The 14,992-nt window shown below is 43.6% G+C and overlaps 1 protein-coding gene across 6 annotated transcripts in view; it reads right to left on the bottom strand.

Moving 5' to 3' along the window:
• Window positions 1–14,992, bottom strand: part of RREB1 (ras responsive element binding protein 1) — a 124,919-nt gene that overhangs the window by 27,723 nt on the left and 82,204 nt on the right. For all 6 annotated transcript variants that reach the window (XR_011337160.1, XM_069853611.1, XM_069853608.1 and 3 more), the window contains 2 exons: window positions 13,416–13,560; window positions 12,094–12,233 (listed from right to left, as the gene is read on the bottom strand). Coding sequence is in view for 5 of the 6 variants with exons in the window: in XM_069853611.1 (XP_069709712.1) it covers window positions 12,094–12,233; window positions 13,416–13,560 (285 nt within the window). In the remaining variant the exon portion in view is untranslated. The remainder of the gene's footprint in view (window positions 1–12,093; window positions 12,234–13,415; window positions 13,561–14,992) is intronic.

The raw sequence follows: 14,992 nt of genomic DNA, 5'->3' as shown, positions 1-14,992 counted from the left end.
AACGCCTTGCATGAAAACAAGTAGTGTTTCTGGCACACGTTTCCTGATATATCAGCATTTGGACAAGAAGGGCTTGCAAACAATGTTCCTGCAACACAAGGAGCACCATTGGTGGTCTGTGGGTCTAGCTGTTCCGCAGAGGAACACAGATCCTCACCTCAGGGCCTCTTGGGGCAGCTCCGGGGTCCCTGATGTGCTTGGCCTCCCTGGGACCAGCAATCCAACGCAGTGGCCAGGGCAAGCATAGCTATCATTGATGGGACCACATTGCTACTGGGAGAGTTGGTGCCTGCCACAGTACCCCCAGGAATTGGGCGGAGCAGGAGCCAGTGCTCCTGGGCAAGCATACAGCTCACACACACAGTGTGGAGCTGCACCTCATCCATCTTACGCTCCCTCACGTCCGTCCATCAGCTGTGTGGCATGCTGATTTTGAGCACTAGTTTGTTTAGGGCTCCCATCAAAAGCTGCACTTGAGAGTAAATCTTTCAGAGCAGAGACCTGTGTGGAAGTCCTTTGCAGTACCTCTGTATCAAGTACTATGCCTCAGGACAGTAAAAATTTGCAATTTAAAAATGGTGTTCTCCATGCAAAGGGAACTGCCTCCCCCGCCTAAAACACAAGTAGTATGTCTTCAAAAAGGAATGGGTACTTCCTCTCTTTTATAACACACAGAATTAGATACCCTTCAGTATTTTTTGCTTTCCTCCTCAGCCTTCTGTTTTCCTTGCTGTGAGTGAAGAAACAGCAAGCAAATAGAAGCTGGGAAAAGGATGAAGCTTGTTTTCTGTTTGGTCAAAAAGAAGCTCCTGCCTGAAAAAAAAGAAACATCCAGATAAATCACGCCTGTCATCTCAAGATGCAGGCACTTCAGGGCATAGAAATGCAGCATGCCCTGGGTCAGCACCCTTCCCTGGTGTCACAGTTTACAGAATCACACAGGAGGGACCTGTGGATGCCCTCCCTTCCTCTGCAGTCAAGGCAGACCTGTAGAGGCAGCCACAGCTCAGAGAGCTGGAATAAAATCAGCCCAAGAAAAGCCCTCCCTGGGAGACGTGTGGAGCAGCCTCTGTGAGGCAGGCCCCAGGCAAGCAGGTGGCCTAGCGGGCTCCAGCAGCAGTGCTGGCACCTTGCACCCATGCTGCTCGCCAAGGACAAGGGAGGTCATTGTAAAGCTGCTCCTGACGCTGAGGGGTGTCACCGCGCTGCCGGCTAGGGAGGTCTCACTTGGGCTTGTCAGTCTTTGCTATGGATGCAAGCTATTTAAAATACATGGCCCATTTGCCCAAGTATATATATGGAGGTTTTTTCATGTGTGTGTGTTTCTTTTGAGTTCCCTCCCCTGCACCTCAATAGGAAGGGAGTCTGAGTTTCCCCCAAATGACCTGACTTGAGCTTTGAAGACAATCAGCGATGCAGATGCAGATATGAACGTGTACCTCTTCCAAGAAAAACTTACAGGTACTAAGCTTCAAACCCTAACTAGTTAAGGCATCATGCTGCACTGACTAAGGCTTTTGCTAATTTTAAATGGAGTAAGCTCCCATGCCTAACAATGCCTTTTTAAGGAAGCCTAACCATTAATTTCTCTGTTTTGTCATCTGTACTATTTTCCATCTCTAAGTAGTGTCAATGTCGACAGTATTTTAAAATCTAAAATCACAGCCTAAGAAAGACAAAAGGAAGGAAATCTAGGTGATAGGAACATTTTTTCATCTTGCTTAATCTGCTTTACAAAAAAAAGCTAACAATTGTGGAAAGTCTGAGAAGTCCAGTATATCAAACAAACCATCTGAAACATATGGTAATACTTTGCTATGATGAATTCTAAAAAACAAAACAAAACACCGAATACTGCCCCGCTTCTTACAATTTCACAAGTCTGCTCACGTGGAGTGCCAAGTCGAACACAGATGGTGTGGCTGCAGAGAACAGAGATGGGAACAGGTTCTGAGGTTGTTAGCTGAACAGGCAGAACAATGGTTCAACACCTGAGCGGAGATAAAAGCCCTCTACTTGCAAGGTAAGTTTCCAGATGTAGCAAATAAAAGCTGCCGTGTTATCATGTGATTGCTAGTCTTGGCCACAGCTTTCCATTTTTCTGTAAACATGATTACAGAGCAGAGAGAAGAAAGCTGTTCAGTTCCAAGCACAGAGATTCAATTATAAGTAAAAAGGAAAAAACCTGCTTCTAGCAGCTAAGTCTGCTTTAAAATGAGCTTCATTCTTAATTGCCTTTACGTTTTGGAGTCATTCATACCTGTACAACATGAATGTAATACTAAGACTCTGGCTTGCTGGCAGAGATGTACAAAGCAAGCGGGTGAGAAAACAGAACTGCTAAAACACAGAAGCAGAAACAAAATATAACTGTGCAATAACAGTGCAATGCCCAGGCTGACCTTGGTGCTCAGGCCATGTATCACACCAGGCGAGTCTGTTTAATTATTACTACACCAGTCACATTTTTTGCTTTTTTTTTTGAATGCAGACTAGGTCTCCGTGTAAAAACACATCATTAAAAAGCTTTCTACCAAAATGTTAGTATTCTTGAAATCTGTAATGCTAATTAGGATATAAAAGCATTTTAACAAGCTTTAAGAAATAGTCAGCTTGTTCAAGAGGCAAGACAGGATTTGCTACACTTACGACACGCAGCACCTATGCAAGAAAAGTTTACATAAGCGATGCCTGTTGCCTTGCATTATGCTCTCCTCTGAGCCAATTCCAATTTATCAGCAATGGAAATAATAGTTTTTTTCTTTAAAAAAAATGAAAGAGACTTTAGAAAGGAAAAGCAGAGCCAAATTTTAAGCAAAATTAATCAGTCTTGATTTTGATCAAGAATAATGCAGTCCAACATTCAATCCTTCTAAACTTTGTATCTTCCTAGTTCAAGATGCCAGTGACAAATACTTAGATGTATCATTCTGTTACCAAGAAATTAATCAAAGGCTGTGCTCTGCACTACCTGCAACTCCTAGTAGGAAAGGGAAAGTGACATTTAGCATTCTTCTATTTAGACTTCTGTAACCACACAAGAGCAGACCAAAACCTTTTCATTCATGCAGCAAACCGACACTATATTGCCCATGATGTGCATGTCAACAAATAAAAACAGTGTTAATTTCTAGGCCTTATTGAAAAAAAAAGCCTGGTACCATTTGGTTCCTTTCCTGTCTGTGCTCTCTGGCAACTGCCACAAACAGAAGCAAGGAAAACAAACCAGGTATGAAACGTAACCTGAGACAGAAGTCATTAATTCACAGTTATGTTATTGTCATCTAACTCCTCTCACTGAAACCCCTAATACGTACTGTATATAAATTTCTACCTTTGTTGTTATTACTCTCCTTTCTGTCTCACATTATTTGCAGAATTAATGTGGCTCTCCTTAGGAGTAAAGAGCTAAAAATAATACAACTAGGCAGAAGAAAAAGATAGGTGATTCCCTGCTGTTGACTCATGTCCACATCAGGGACAGCAGCAGGCTCCCAGCTTCCACCCCATAACACGAGCTGCAGAGGAGGACGACAAGGAGGGGGAGACAGAGAAAGGATCATTTTAAACTTAAGGGCTTTCACCACCTATGCAAGGAAAACTAGCAGGTTATAGACGTTCCCCTTCAGAAAAGGATTCCTTTGCTTCTCACTCATTTCTTTTGGGGTAAGGCAAAGGGAAGAAGACCAGAGAGAGCAAACTGGTTTCTGCTCCCGTGCTACCCTACCCAAGTCCAGATACTGGTCTCTTTTGGATGAAAAACCTTTCCTGGCCACCACACCCAAGGCCCTGGGAAATAACATCCAACAGCTGCACTAATCTCACCCACTTGCTGCAGATGCGTGATGGAAAAGCAGCAGTGCTGCGAATGCCACCCCTGCCTCCCTCCCGGGTATCCCTGTGGGTCCCCCCACTGTCCTGCGATGACTGTTCCTGCCTCCTTCCCACCGGGCATCACAGCATGTCCGACCCTGAAGGACCTGCTGTTCTCCCAACTCGGCCTCGCCTAGTGCTATGGATCTGTGCTGAAACCACAAGCTGCACAGTAGCACTGCGAGCCAACTCCCTGCCAGGCACAATAGGCTGGAGAGGCTCTCCTCCCCTTTCCCAGGGCATAAGGGGGAGGACACAGCTCATCAGAAGTTCAGTGCAAGCTACTTCACCTCCTCAGAAAAAGCAGGAGTTTTAGTTTTTCCTGCCTCGCACTGGCTATCCAACTTTGTTAGCAACATGTATCCTTGTTCCTTTTAATCCTTTCCCTCAAAGAAGCCACCCTTGGGTGCATCAAAGGCTGAAAGCACGGTGCCAGCCCTTCTATTAATAGAGGGATGCACGACGCTATGTGCATTCCTACAGCTGCACTGTGGTCCAGGCGAGAAAAGTATCATGCAGGAGCCAGGCCAGATCCGATATAAACCAGGGTGATGTCGTGCTTCAGAAACTTGTCGGCATGCCACAGAGCCAGTGTCTGTATCACTGTATCATGACTCCAACAGCCAGAGTAATGCAAGTGAAGCTAACTACTATAACATTTAATAAAAAGGCATGAGCTATCCTGTACCATCTTTTAACTTCCTTTGTGTGTGAACAAAGAAAAAACAGGAAACACTGTACTGAATTGCATGCACGAGTAATGCTTCAACAGCACCCCATTTTAACACCTCTGCCCCAGTGGAACAGTAGCCTTCTCTACCATTTACCTCAACTGAATGAACATACAACTAAGAGAATATAATGGGAAAATGGGAAATGGCCTGCAGACACTTGTACAAACAAAGTAGTTCACCTTCTCATAATGACCTTTTTACTTAATCTAGGTCAAAGTTTTAAAAACCAAAGCTGTCAAGAAATTGGCTGGACAGAATCACAGAGCAAGACCTGAAGATCAACATAAATAACAACGAAGGTTTTAATAATTAGGGCAAGCATACCTGGGGAAAAAAAAAGCACGACGAGTACAGTCCTCTACAACTACCAAAATTGGAAGCTGCATAGTATCCAGACTAAAAGTTATTATTTGTGTGCACAAACTCAAATGAACCTTCTGGAATTCTTTCAGTGTAAGAAAAGAAAGCTCTTTCTGCCTTCTAACACATCTTTCAAATATGGAAGCACTTGCGTAGCTTTAAAATTAATGACAAGAAATTAAAAAGAAAAAAAATCTATATGTCTACCATATTAAAAAAGCAACACTGCTTTTCACAAGCAACATAAGAAGAAAGATACCCACAGGCCCTATCCTATAGCCACCCACTGATGAAAACAAGGCTCACAAATACGTGCAGCTGAATCTCAACTGAACACCCTTGCCCTTATCGACACTTGCAGGTAAGCTATGCTTAGCATGCAGACATGACTGCTAACACAATAAGCAGCAGCCAGCACTTTGAGAGAGCCTGCGTATAAACAAACCCTGGTCATCAGGATCAGGCAGGCATGCTAATAACCTATTTCAGCTCAGACCTCTCTCCCTCCCGCATTCCCTTTTACGAGAAGCAGACAGCCTTGCATTCTACCCATTTTCTATTCTTGCAACTGAGCTAAGTTATTCAACATCATGTGATGCTCCACACTGTTTCACGTGAGAGTGTCACTCCCTGTGTCCATTCACTGTCTGCTCTGGATTCCCAGTCTCCTCACACAATGAGCTCCCTAATGTGAGCTGACCGCTCCTAGACCAGCGCTGGACTTGCACTGCTCTTCAGATGTTTCCTAAACCAGAACAGAAACTTTGGAAAGCAGTTCTGGTCAGCTTTTGCAAGCCAGCATACAGACAGATGCTCAACCCTCTGATTTTACTTCTCCATTTGCTCAGTAAAAGGCTACATTCACCAACTTGCTTGCATATCCTCTCCTCTGCCTTATCAAAACTGAGTTGCGCTGTACCACAGCGTATTTTTGGTTCTAGCATTTACCAGAGCTGGATTTCATCATCACCAGCAGGCCCATGAAACTGCTCCTGCACTGAAAATGCCACTCACAGAAATCAAGATTTCATTCTTAGTTCCTATCAGCAAGACACTAAGCAAGAAGCTTGCAGAGTACAGCAGAGCAGAAAGGTCAGCCAAACCAGCACTGCCACACAACAGACACTTGTGTGCCTCCATCCTTGGCTGCAACAAGTCTTGTAGCATTGACCCTGTTAGTAACTCTAGCAGTAGTTCCTACCTAAACCATACTTGCTGGTACCATTTCAAACAATGACTTAAGAAGGGAAGCATTGGGGCCAAAGTATAATGTGCCAAACCAGAGCTCAAGGAGGTTCATGAACATGCCTATGCTATGCTCTCTCTCTCACTTGCTCTCTCTCGGTACTCAATGACCATGTAGGATACAACCACCTCAGAATTACCCAGTTGCATTAAAGGAGCACAATTTTGAAGTGCTAACAAGGAAGAAGGCTTATCTATGTGCACATCAACAGTTGTGACAGAAATGGAAAAGTTCATGCTTCAAGTTGCTCCCAGTAACAATAGCGTCAACTACTAGGAAAAAAACTTCCTCTTCCCGCTACAAACCCGTAGTTTTGTCTCACAAGTAATATCAGTTGCAAATAACATTTAGTTTTCAAACACATTCACTCTTGTAGGTTTGTCATGTCACCAACACCCTCTTCCCACAAAAGGCTGACCATGTGTAGACAGTAATGTGCTTCACAAAAATGAAGTCAGCAGGATTATTCTCTACTATATAAGGAGAGAAAAGATAGAAAGTCAATTCCTAAAGCTGCTTAAGTAGACATTGGCAAAAACTGGAATGAAACTTAAGGGGCTTTTTATGTTGGTTTTTTTTTTCCTTTTACATCCTGTACAATGTACTTTCAGTCAGTTACATTGCTGCTTTGTGCACAACTTCTGTTTTGTACTACTCTGTTCTATTGGTACTAATGATTGAAATAACCTCTGTCAATTTAAATCGACATCAACTTGTATTACCGGCTATTTTATCTCCCTAAAGGTGATGTGCAGAACTGCCCTGAAGAACAGTAACTGGGCAATAAACGTAACACTCGAAGTAGCTGTAATTATTTTAACTCAAAACCCACTTCTTTTTGTCTTGACTTAAACAGGGCTGCTCATGTACACTGGCTGAAATGATTCAAGACAGGGATACAGGTTCAGGTGCCTTGCAGAGTCCCACCACTGAAAATGGGGATGTGCCAGTAAAGAGGGAAATCTGGTGATCAGCCTGACTGAATCAAAAGCTGCACGTGACATTCTGTAAAACAAGTTACCCACATAAGTGGCTTTCTGCAAAAGCACATCACCCTGGGGCAAGAGAACTGCTTTTGCTGTCCACATGAAAACATGCCTGGGATTTGGCAAGTTACAAAGCTTAATATATTATATCACTGTTTGGACATGCTTTGTAAAAGGTCAAAAAACTTAATCTACCCCGAATCCATTCACGGCAGCAAGCACCTACTGGTTCTTGTCACCAGGTCAGCTCAGTGACTGAGGAAGACAGTGCCTTTCACACCCTGCAATGGCTATTTATTTCTTGTCTCCAATGAAAACAAATCCCATAGCTGAAGGCAATGCCACACTGAACCAAATGTGATCAGAGAGTTTCCCCTAATACTCATTAAGATCCAGGCTTTTACTGTGTTTGAAGTGTACAACTATCCTTCCTGAGAGCTCATGCTGAAATATGTCTCTAAGAAACGAGGTAACTGCAACACTATTACCACCTCCTTCCCTCTTCCCCGCCTGAGCAAGATGCAGGGGCATGAGAGGCAGCATACATTTCTCCTTGTTGCTGTGAGGAAGGAAAAATTAAAAGATCTTTTAGGTGTTGGTACAGGGAGTACTGCAAGAAGCCTTCTGGAGGAGTAAAGGAAATACAAGGAGTATGCTCCAGTTAGTGAAACCCAACAGAGGAATTTTACAGTGTATATACTTTCTTTAAAAGCCACGCATTTTACTTTTAAGCCTGTTCCATTGTACTTGCCAAAGGAAAGAGGAGAAACCTCACATAGCGCCTCGAGAGGTTTCTCCCCAGGAAATCCTCACGTCTCCTTTGCTTGCACTGCTGATGTTGCTCAGAGCTGTCTGTCAGGCGACCTTTACAAGCACATTACCATGTTTGACAGCAACCCTTCACCACAAAAGTTTCCAGAGAAGTTACCCTGCTCCATGAGGTTTCTCATTTTCCCTATTGGCTGCACACTGTTTCAGCACTCTGCTAATTATATCAACACTCAGATACAAACTCACCAAAATAGACGGTGTCCTGAGGCCCCAGCTGCAGGCAAACAGACGTCGCCTTTAAATAATCCAGGTAGAGGGGCGAAGGGGTCAGAAAGCACCCCCGGGCTACCTCCCACTGCTAATGGAGACTTGCAGACAGCCTTGCCGGGACCAACTCACGTCACTAATTAGGGTGCAGGTCCCAGGGCTTCAAAGGGACAGAGACTGACCAGGGCGGGTAATGCCCTGAAGGAGATGCAGAGCCACAGCCCATTGTCAGTGGGACAAAAGGCCCTATTATTGCTCCCAAGAGCAGGGCTGCTCTTACCGTAATTAGGAGACAAAGATGCACGATTTAGGATTTTACATAATCAAGAGATACTCTCCCAAGCGGGAGCCCCTCTCACACAATCAGTGGATTAAGCATTGTTTATTCTACAGCAAGTAAACAATGAGGTGCTCCCTCCATCACTCCCGCTTGGGGCTTTACATGAAAAAGCAGCACTGGGGAAGACAATGTGGAGTGTCTTTTCATCTGATTTTGAACAGCTAACCCCGTGATTTAAAGTTGTTCTTTTGACTGTATCTGGAAGGGTAGTGGCCCACCCTGTGAATCAGCTGCTCCCATACTGATCCCGGGGCTACTAGACAGCCTCACCTTTCCTGCTACTTAACAGAGAGAGGCTGGGACAGACAGACCCTCTGAGGGCAGGAGGCTCCATTTACACAACAGCACTACAAAGGCAGGATTAAAGGACCAGAAGGAAGCCAGGCAGAAGCTCCTGCACACCTTAGCACTTTGCCGCTGCTGGGGATGCCTCCCCGAAGGAAGGCTGGTACCACTGCCAAGGCAACGCACGCTGAGCATCGCTCCAGAGCCGATGTCTGCCATCATTTTTATACTAACTACTGGGGAAGCACAAAGGAGTTGGATGCGTGGTTTACAAAGAAAGGCACGGCTAGGCAGATTGAGCATCGCTTATTTTTGGTCATGACAAAACAGTCTGTGCTGAGCTACCTAAAACGGTGGCTGCAAATCAACTGCCAGACCCAGATCATCTGGCTCTGAGATGCACAGCGTCTGACACTGCCTCACAGAAGTCCTGATCAAGTGACTCTACTTTTATGATACTGGCAATAAAAAGGGACTGAGAGTGTTCTGCTCCATGCTCTTTGCTCATAACACAGCTGCTACACTTTTTTATTTGAACTCTGTTTAAGGGGAGTTCTTCCTCCTTGTCTTCTGTAACAGGGAAATACCAGGATCTGATTAACACCTAACATTTTGCAGTTTCTTCTCCTGCCACAAGCACACCCACACACGTGCCTCCTGCTCCGATACTCTAGCAAAATATCCTTTTCTTCATCTCTTTCACGCAAAATCCCACACTCCTAAGTCTCACTAAGAGGAATCATTTCAGTCACATGAGCTCAGGACTGAGAATGGCGCATCACATGAATCCTACAAACACCCTTGCAGAACTCCAGGAACCAGGGGATTACAGCCCCTGCCTGCCAAGGATTTTAACCTATTTCCTTTGGGACGAAACAGCCACCTTAACAGCAGCCCAGACTGCTCTGCTTACAAGAAGATTTTCTGCTAGCTGGACCAAGCAGACAGTGCCATTTGACTTGTCTAGACTAGGACAAAAGGTGCGTTTCAAACCAGATAGGCAGGGCAAGTTGCATTTGTATATGTTAGCTGACCACAGAGAACCACGGCTTCCTTGTCCTGCCCTATGTCCACTGACATGTCTTAATTTGCTAAAGCAAATATTTGTCAAAACTCCCCTTACCATCGTCTAGACAAGCCCATAAAGACCAGCATCCCAGCACTAGCCCTGACTTGCGCCCATGAAGCTTGACAATCGTGGCTTTGATTTAGGAACACATATTAGTCTTTGTTGCTCAACACTATCAAGGGCAGCAAAATCCATTTCAGGAGTATATCATCAAAAAGCAAGCCTCCTAATCCTAGAGAAAGAGTTGCATGAAGAGGAACAGCACATCTGTGCAGCTAGCATCTTTTTGCCTTGCTGCAGGAGAATGCAAAGCTGCCAAGCTAGAAAGTTACCTGTTCTACTACCTCTCATCCACCACTCAAAGTGAAGGAATCTACCTCTCCACACAGGTCTATGGCATGTAACTTTGCAAAGAGGTTGTTTCCCCACAGAAGCTTCAAAATGAGGCTAATGCCAGGATAAACCTAGTAAGGCAGCTGTTTTCTTCAAAGCATAAAGTATATGGCAAAATTATCTGAGACTCCCTTCTACAGGGGTTGCAGAGCTCTTACCAGAGAACACCTGTTTCTGTTTTGGTCTATAATGAAAATTTACTTAATTTACTACAGAAACAGCAAACTCCATTTAATTAACTACTATTTGCCGGACCAAGTTTAAGAAAAAGCTTTCCAGCTCCTTTCCCAAATAATTACAGCACTTAGAATGCTTTTAAAAATGGTTTTATATGTATTTATCAACATAATCTAATTTAAAAAAATGGAAAATGTAATAGAATTAATCCCATTTAATGGAATGGGATGGCTCTGCAGAGTGTTGACGCTTCAAGATGCTGAATCCTGCACCCTTCTGAAGAGATCACTTAAGTCCAATGTCACAAAATAAGCTTAAAACACTGACAAGCTTCTGCAAATAGACAATCTCCTTTTCTAAAATAGCAGCCTTTCTACATGTTTAAACAAGATTTGGAGTACCTCTTTTATATCACAAAATCATTTAGGTTGGGAAAGACCTTTAAGATCATTGAGTCCAACCCTTAACTCAGCAGTGCCAAATCCACCACTAGACCATGTCCCTAAGTGCCACATCTACACATCTTTTAAATACCTCCAGGGATGGTGACTTCACCAGTTCCCTAGGCAGCCTCTTCCAGTGCTTGACAACCTTTTCAGCTTAGTGATATTTCTTAATATCTAATTGAAACCTCCCCTGGTACAGTATCTTCATGTATCTGGCTCTACATTTTTCTGTAGTAAAAAATAGGAAATAAAAAAGTACCAGGAGTCCCAAAGGAAATTACTTAGAATCATAGAATCACTAGGTTGGAAAGGACCCACTGGATCATCAAGTCCAACCATTCCTATCAATCACTAAACCATGCCCCTCAGCACCTCATCCACCCTTCTTTTAAACACCTCCAGGGAAGGTGACTCAACCACCTCCCTGGGCAGCCTGTTCCCGTGCCCAATGACCCTTTCCATGAAAAATTTTTTCCTGATATCAAGCCTGCACGTCCCCTGGGGGAGCTTGAGGCTATTCCCTCTTGTCCCATCAAACACAACACCCTTGCACCTTCCCAAACAATTAACAACTCATTTTTTCTCGTGAAGAGAAGCTGGTTTAAGCCAAAATCCAAATCATTCTCTAACCTCAACAGGCAGAACAGCATGAAACGTGTTATGGAAAGTCTGGAACTAGAAACTTATCTGTGTTCACTGATTCCCATAACAGACAACAAAACCTTTACATCCAATGACTTTTTCTGCTCATGCAGAATAAGGTTCAGGTACAATCCTATCAGACTTTTATCAAATTTTGCTTCACATTTTAAGCATCTTGAGTTTAACTTCTTAAAATGTCACAATGTTGGCATTTTACAGTTTTGTGTAACAACAATGATTCTTGAGGCAAGAAAAGGGTGCTTTAACTTCTAAAAATTCTCCCAGCTATTAATCGACAGGATCTCTTGTATTTGCAAAAAAAAATTATAATGAAGCCCTCAGCACCCTGGTGACATAATATGAGGCAGAAACATTTAAAAATCTGTTCAAAAACACAAAGCGGGGTCAGTTTACAGTGCAGAAGAATGAATGGCTTTTGCCCCTCCTCAGTGGGCTCCCCCAGGCCACCTGGTGATGAGAAATACTCTTGGGACTATTTCTTACCTCAGCGAACTATCTGGATGTGTCTCCATGTGGGACTCCAGCCCATATTTGCAAAAAAAATCTTTGAAACACACTGGACAATGATAAACTTCATCCTCAGGCTTCTTATCCCCTTCACCAGAGTAACCATCCTCGACAACCTTTAGAAAGAGGGAAAAAAACCTCACTAGACCAAATGTTACACAACAAACCAAACAAGCAATCGATTTGAAGTTCTCCTCTTAAAAACAAACCAGCAGGCTTCATCCATAACCACGCTGCAGGCAACCAGGAATGACTGATTTCGGCAACAGAGGGTGAGCGACAGAACCCCCATGCATGTGTGAGAACGTGTGCAATGGGAAAGGAAGCTCAGTAGGAGATGAAGTATGCGGCAAAGTCACAGACGCTTCAGTTCTAATGAGAAACTGGGATTTGAACAACTTATAAACCCATATGTTTATACACTACTGAACTAGCATTTCTCCCCCTTCAGAAAAACAGGCGAGTTGTCAGCCTCAATTATTTATGCCACTGAGATACTGCCAACTCCTAACTCAAGTGGTCCAGGGAAAAGCAATGAACATCTGCATGTTTTCTGTAGCACTTTTTTTGACTACAGGGAGAAAAGCATGCACAGAAATAAGGGATACTGAGCTAAATGGAACTGCTACTAGCTTGCCATTTAAAGATAGTAAGTGGAAGGGGTCAAGTTAAGGCTGGCAGTCAGCATACATTTTGCATAAATGACTGAAATGCACTAAAATATTTCATAAACAAAACCTTAATGGAAATGTCTAGCCTTCAAATAAATATTTTCTGGTTGCTCTTGCAACTCAAATTATACAGGATTACACTACTGTGAAAGGAGAATGTACTACAGATTCTTTTCCTACAGATCAAGACAAAAACAGTCTTAAGTTGTTGCTGCTTTTGAAGTAAATATTTTTTTTTTACAAGTTGAAATCACTATTCTGCAAGACTACTATGCAGCAAATAAGAGAAAAGAAAAGCTAGGGAAAAAGCTGCAGCAGCAAAGTAATAATTTATCCTCGTGTCAACCAACATCAATTACCTAGCATAAATCATAAACTAAATGCAAAAAAAACCCCAACCCCCCCCAAATAATTGAAAAAATTGAATTCTTTCAATCTCTGAAATTGGAAATTCATCTTCAGCCTCAGACAAGTGTTGGCTACACAGGAAAAGCATGGCATCTTGAAATATATATACGGCTGTAACAAGACTAGACTTTACTATTTCTACACTAACTGCATGAACACAACAGCTGATGGTTTAGGAAGTAGCCAGGAAAGCCTTTTGCTTCACGACCCATAAAGAACCTTTTTTGCAGGTGTCCTCTCCTCTCTGTCCATCTCAGCATCACGATTAAACTTCCGTTTTGTAGATAATCGCCTGCGCTTCAGTGGAGATGGGGGTGTTGTGGTTGCTGTGCTGTTCGGATCCTTCTCGTGAATCTTCATGTGCCTGAGCAGGAGGAGGAAGAAGACACTGTCAGCAGGCAAACTGGGGCAGAAGGTCCACATAAATTCTAACGCCAATACCACTTTTAAGGTTTGCCTTTAAAGGATACCAGCAGAGATCCCATAAACCAGACCGTGCTTCTGAAAGACAGCTGGGGCATGATCCAGCATGGGCCCTTTGCAGCGCCCAAGACTGTATAGGGCCACGGCAGGGAGCTCGGCAGCTCTCCCCCATACCCAGACCCACAGCACTTGCCCCATGAGCCTCATGCCCACCTCCCGTCATCCACGAAGTCCTGATTCTGCCTAATTTCACCTCTCTCAGGGCAAAAAAAGCACCCCCATCTTCACCCAGGTGTTCTTTTACAGCTTCATAGTACTCCAAATGGATCAGTACACACCAATGTCAGAGCAACGCTTCTTAAACACGTTTGTTTCCTTCATATCCTTCACACACTGGTACACCTCAATAACAAATCTCAACTGCAACTTCAAAGTCAAGATACAGCTGTCATACTGTTAAGCTGCAGTAGGTCTGGTTTGCAAAACTCCATATTGCCAAAGCATGAACATCAACCTACTTCCTCAGGAAAACAACTACTTCCAGTCACAGAGACACTGGAAAGTGGAAAGGGACAAAATGGCTCAGGAAGCAATCTCATGAATTTCTGTATAGCTGACTCACTTGCCTCTTGGTCTTCTGAATCTGCAACCTGAACAAGACATTGTCGTCTGGTTTGAGGGTATTGCTCCCATGCTTCTTTTTCTGAGTACTGAAAGCTCAAACCATAAACTTCCTTGTCTAAAAATTGTACGGCTTGCAGCCTCACTTCAAAAGCAGTGTTTTTTTGGGGAAAAAAAAAAATCAAACTTAGCAATGGAAAATTTTGCTTGTAATAGGTAGAAATGGGAGTGCAGGAGAGAGCCGCCCTTTGTCTCCAGGACTGACTTCAAAGCAGCACAAGGGAGACAAAGTTAATGGCATTTGCGCACATCCTTCAGAAGTCACACCTCCAACTCGGCTCAGGACCATGCCATTCAGCTTGACTGCAAGCTATCATGTTCAAACATGAGCGAATGCTGTAACCTAGACAAGGCTCCTATGCCCTCATAGCTGCTGGGGTGTTATGACATAAAATCAGTTTTAGTTTTGGATGCCAAGGGCACGATGCTTCAAGATAAAACACTGGTCCAAACTGACCCACAGGCTGACTCCACTGGAGCTGCTGGGAGGACTGTCTCCTCACCCAACACTTATTTTTTTAACATTTCCTTTCACAATCTCTGAACCTTTAAAACAAAGAAAAGGGATCTAAATTACCATCTCAGACTACAGCCAGGCTTCTGAGGGTGTTATGTGGTAACAGCCTCAAGCCAAAAGCAGCACACGTACGAGAGCTGATGCAAGATTTAAAATGGCTGTCCAGCTACTGCCT

The sequence above is a fragment of the Phaenicophaeus curvirostris genome, chromosome 3, assembly GCF_032191515.1.
Source record: "Phaenicophaeus curvirostris isolate KB17595 chromosome 3, BPBGC_Pcur_1.0, whole genome shotgun sequence".
Taxonomy (NCBI): Eukaryota; Metazoa; Chordata; class Aves; order Cuculiformes; family Cuculidae; genus Phaenicophaeus; species Phaenicophaeus curvirostris.
The sequence above is the reverse complement of the archived record's forward strand: the minus strand, read 5'-3'. Positions and strand labels throughout refer to the sequence as shown.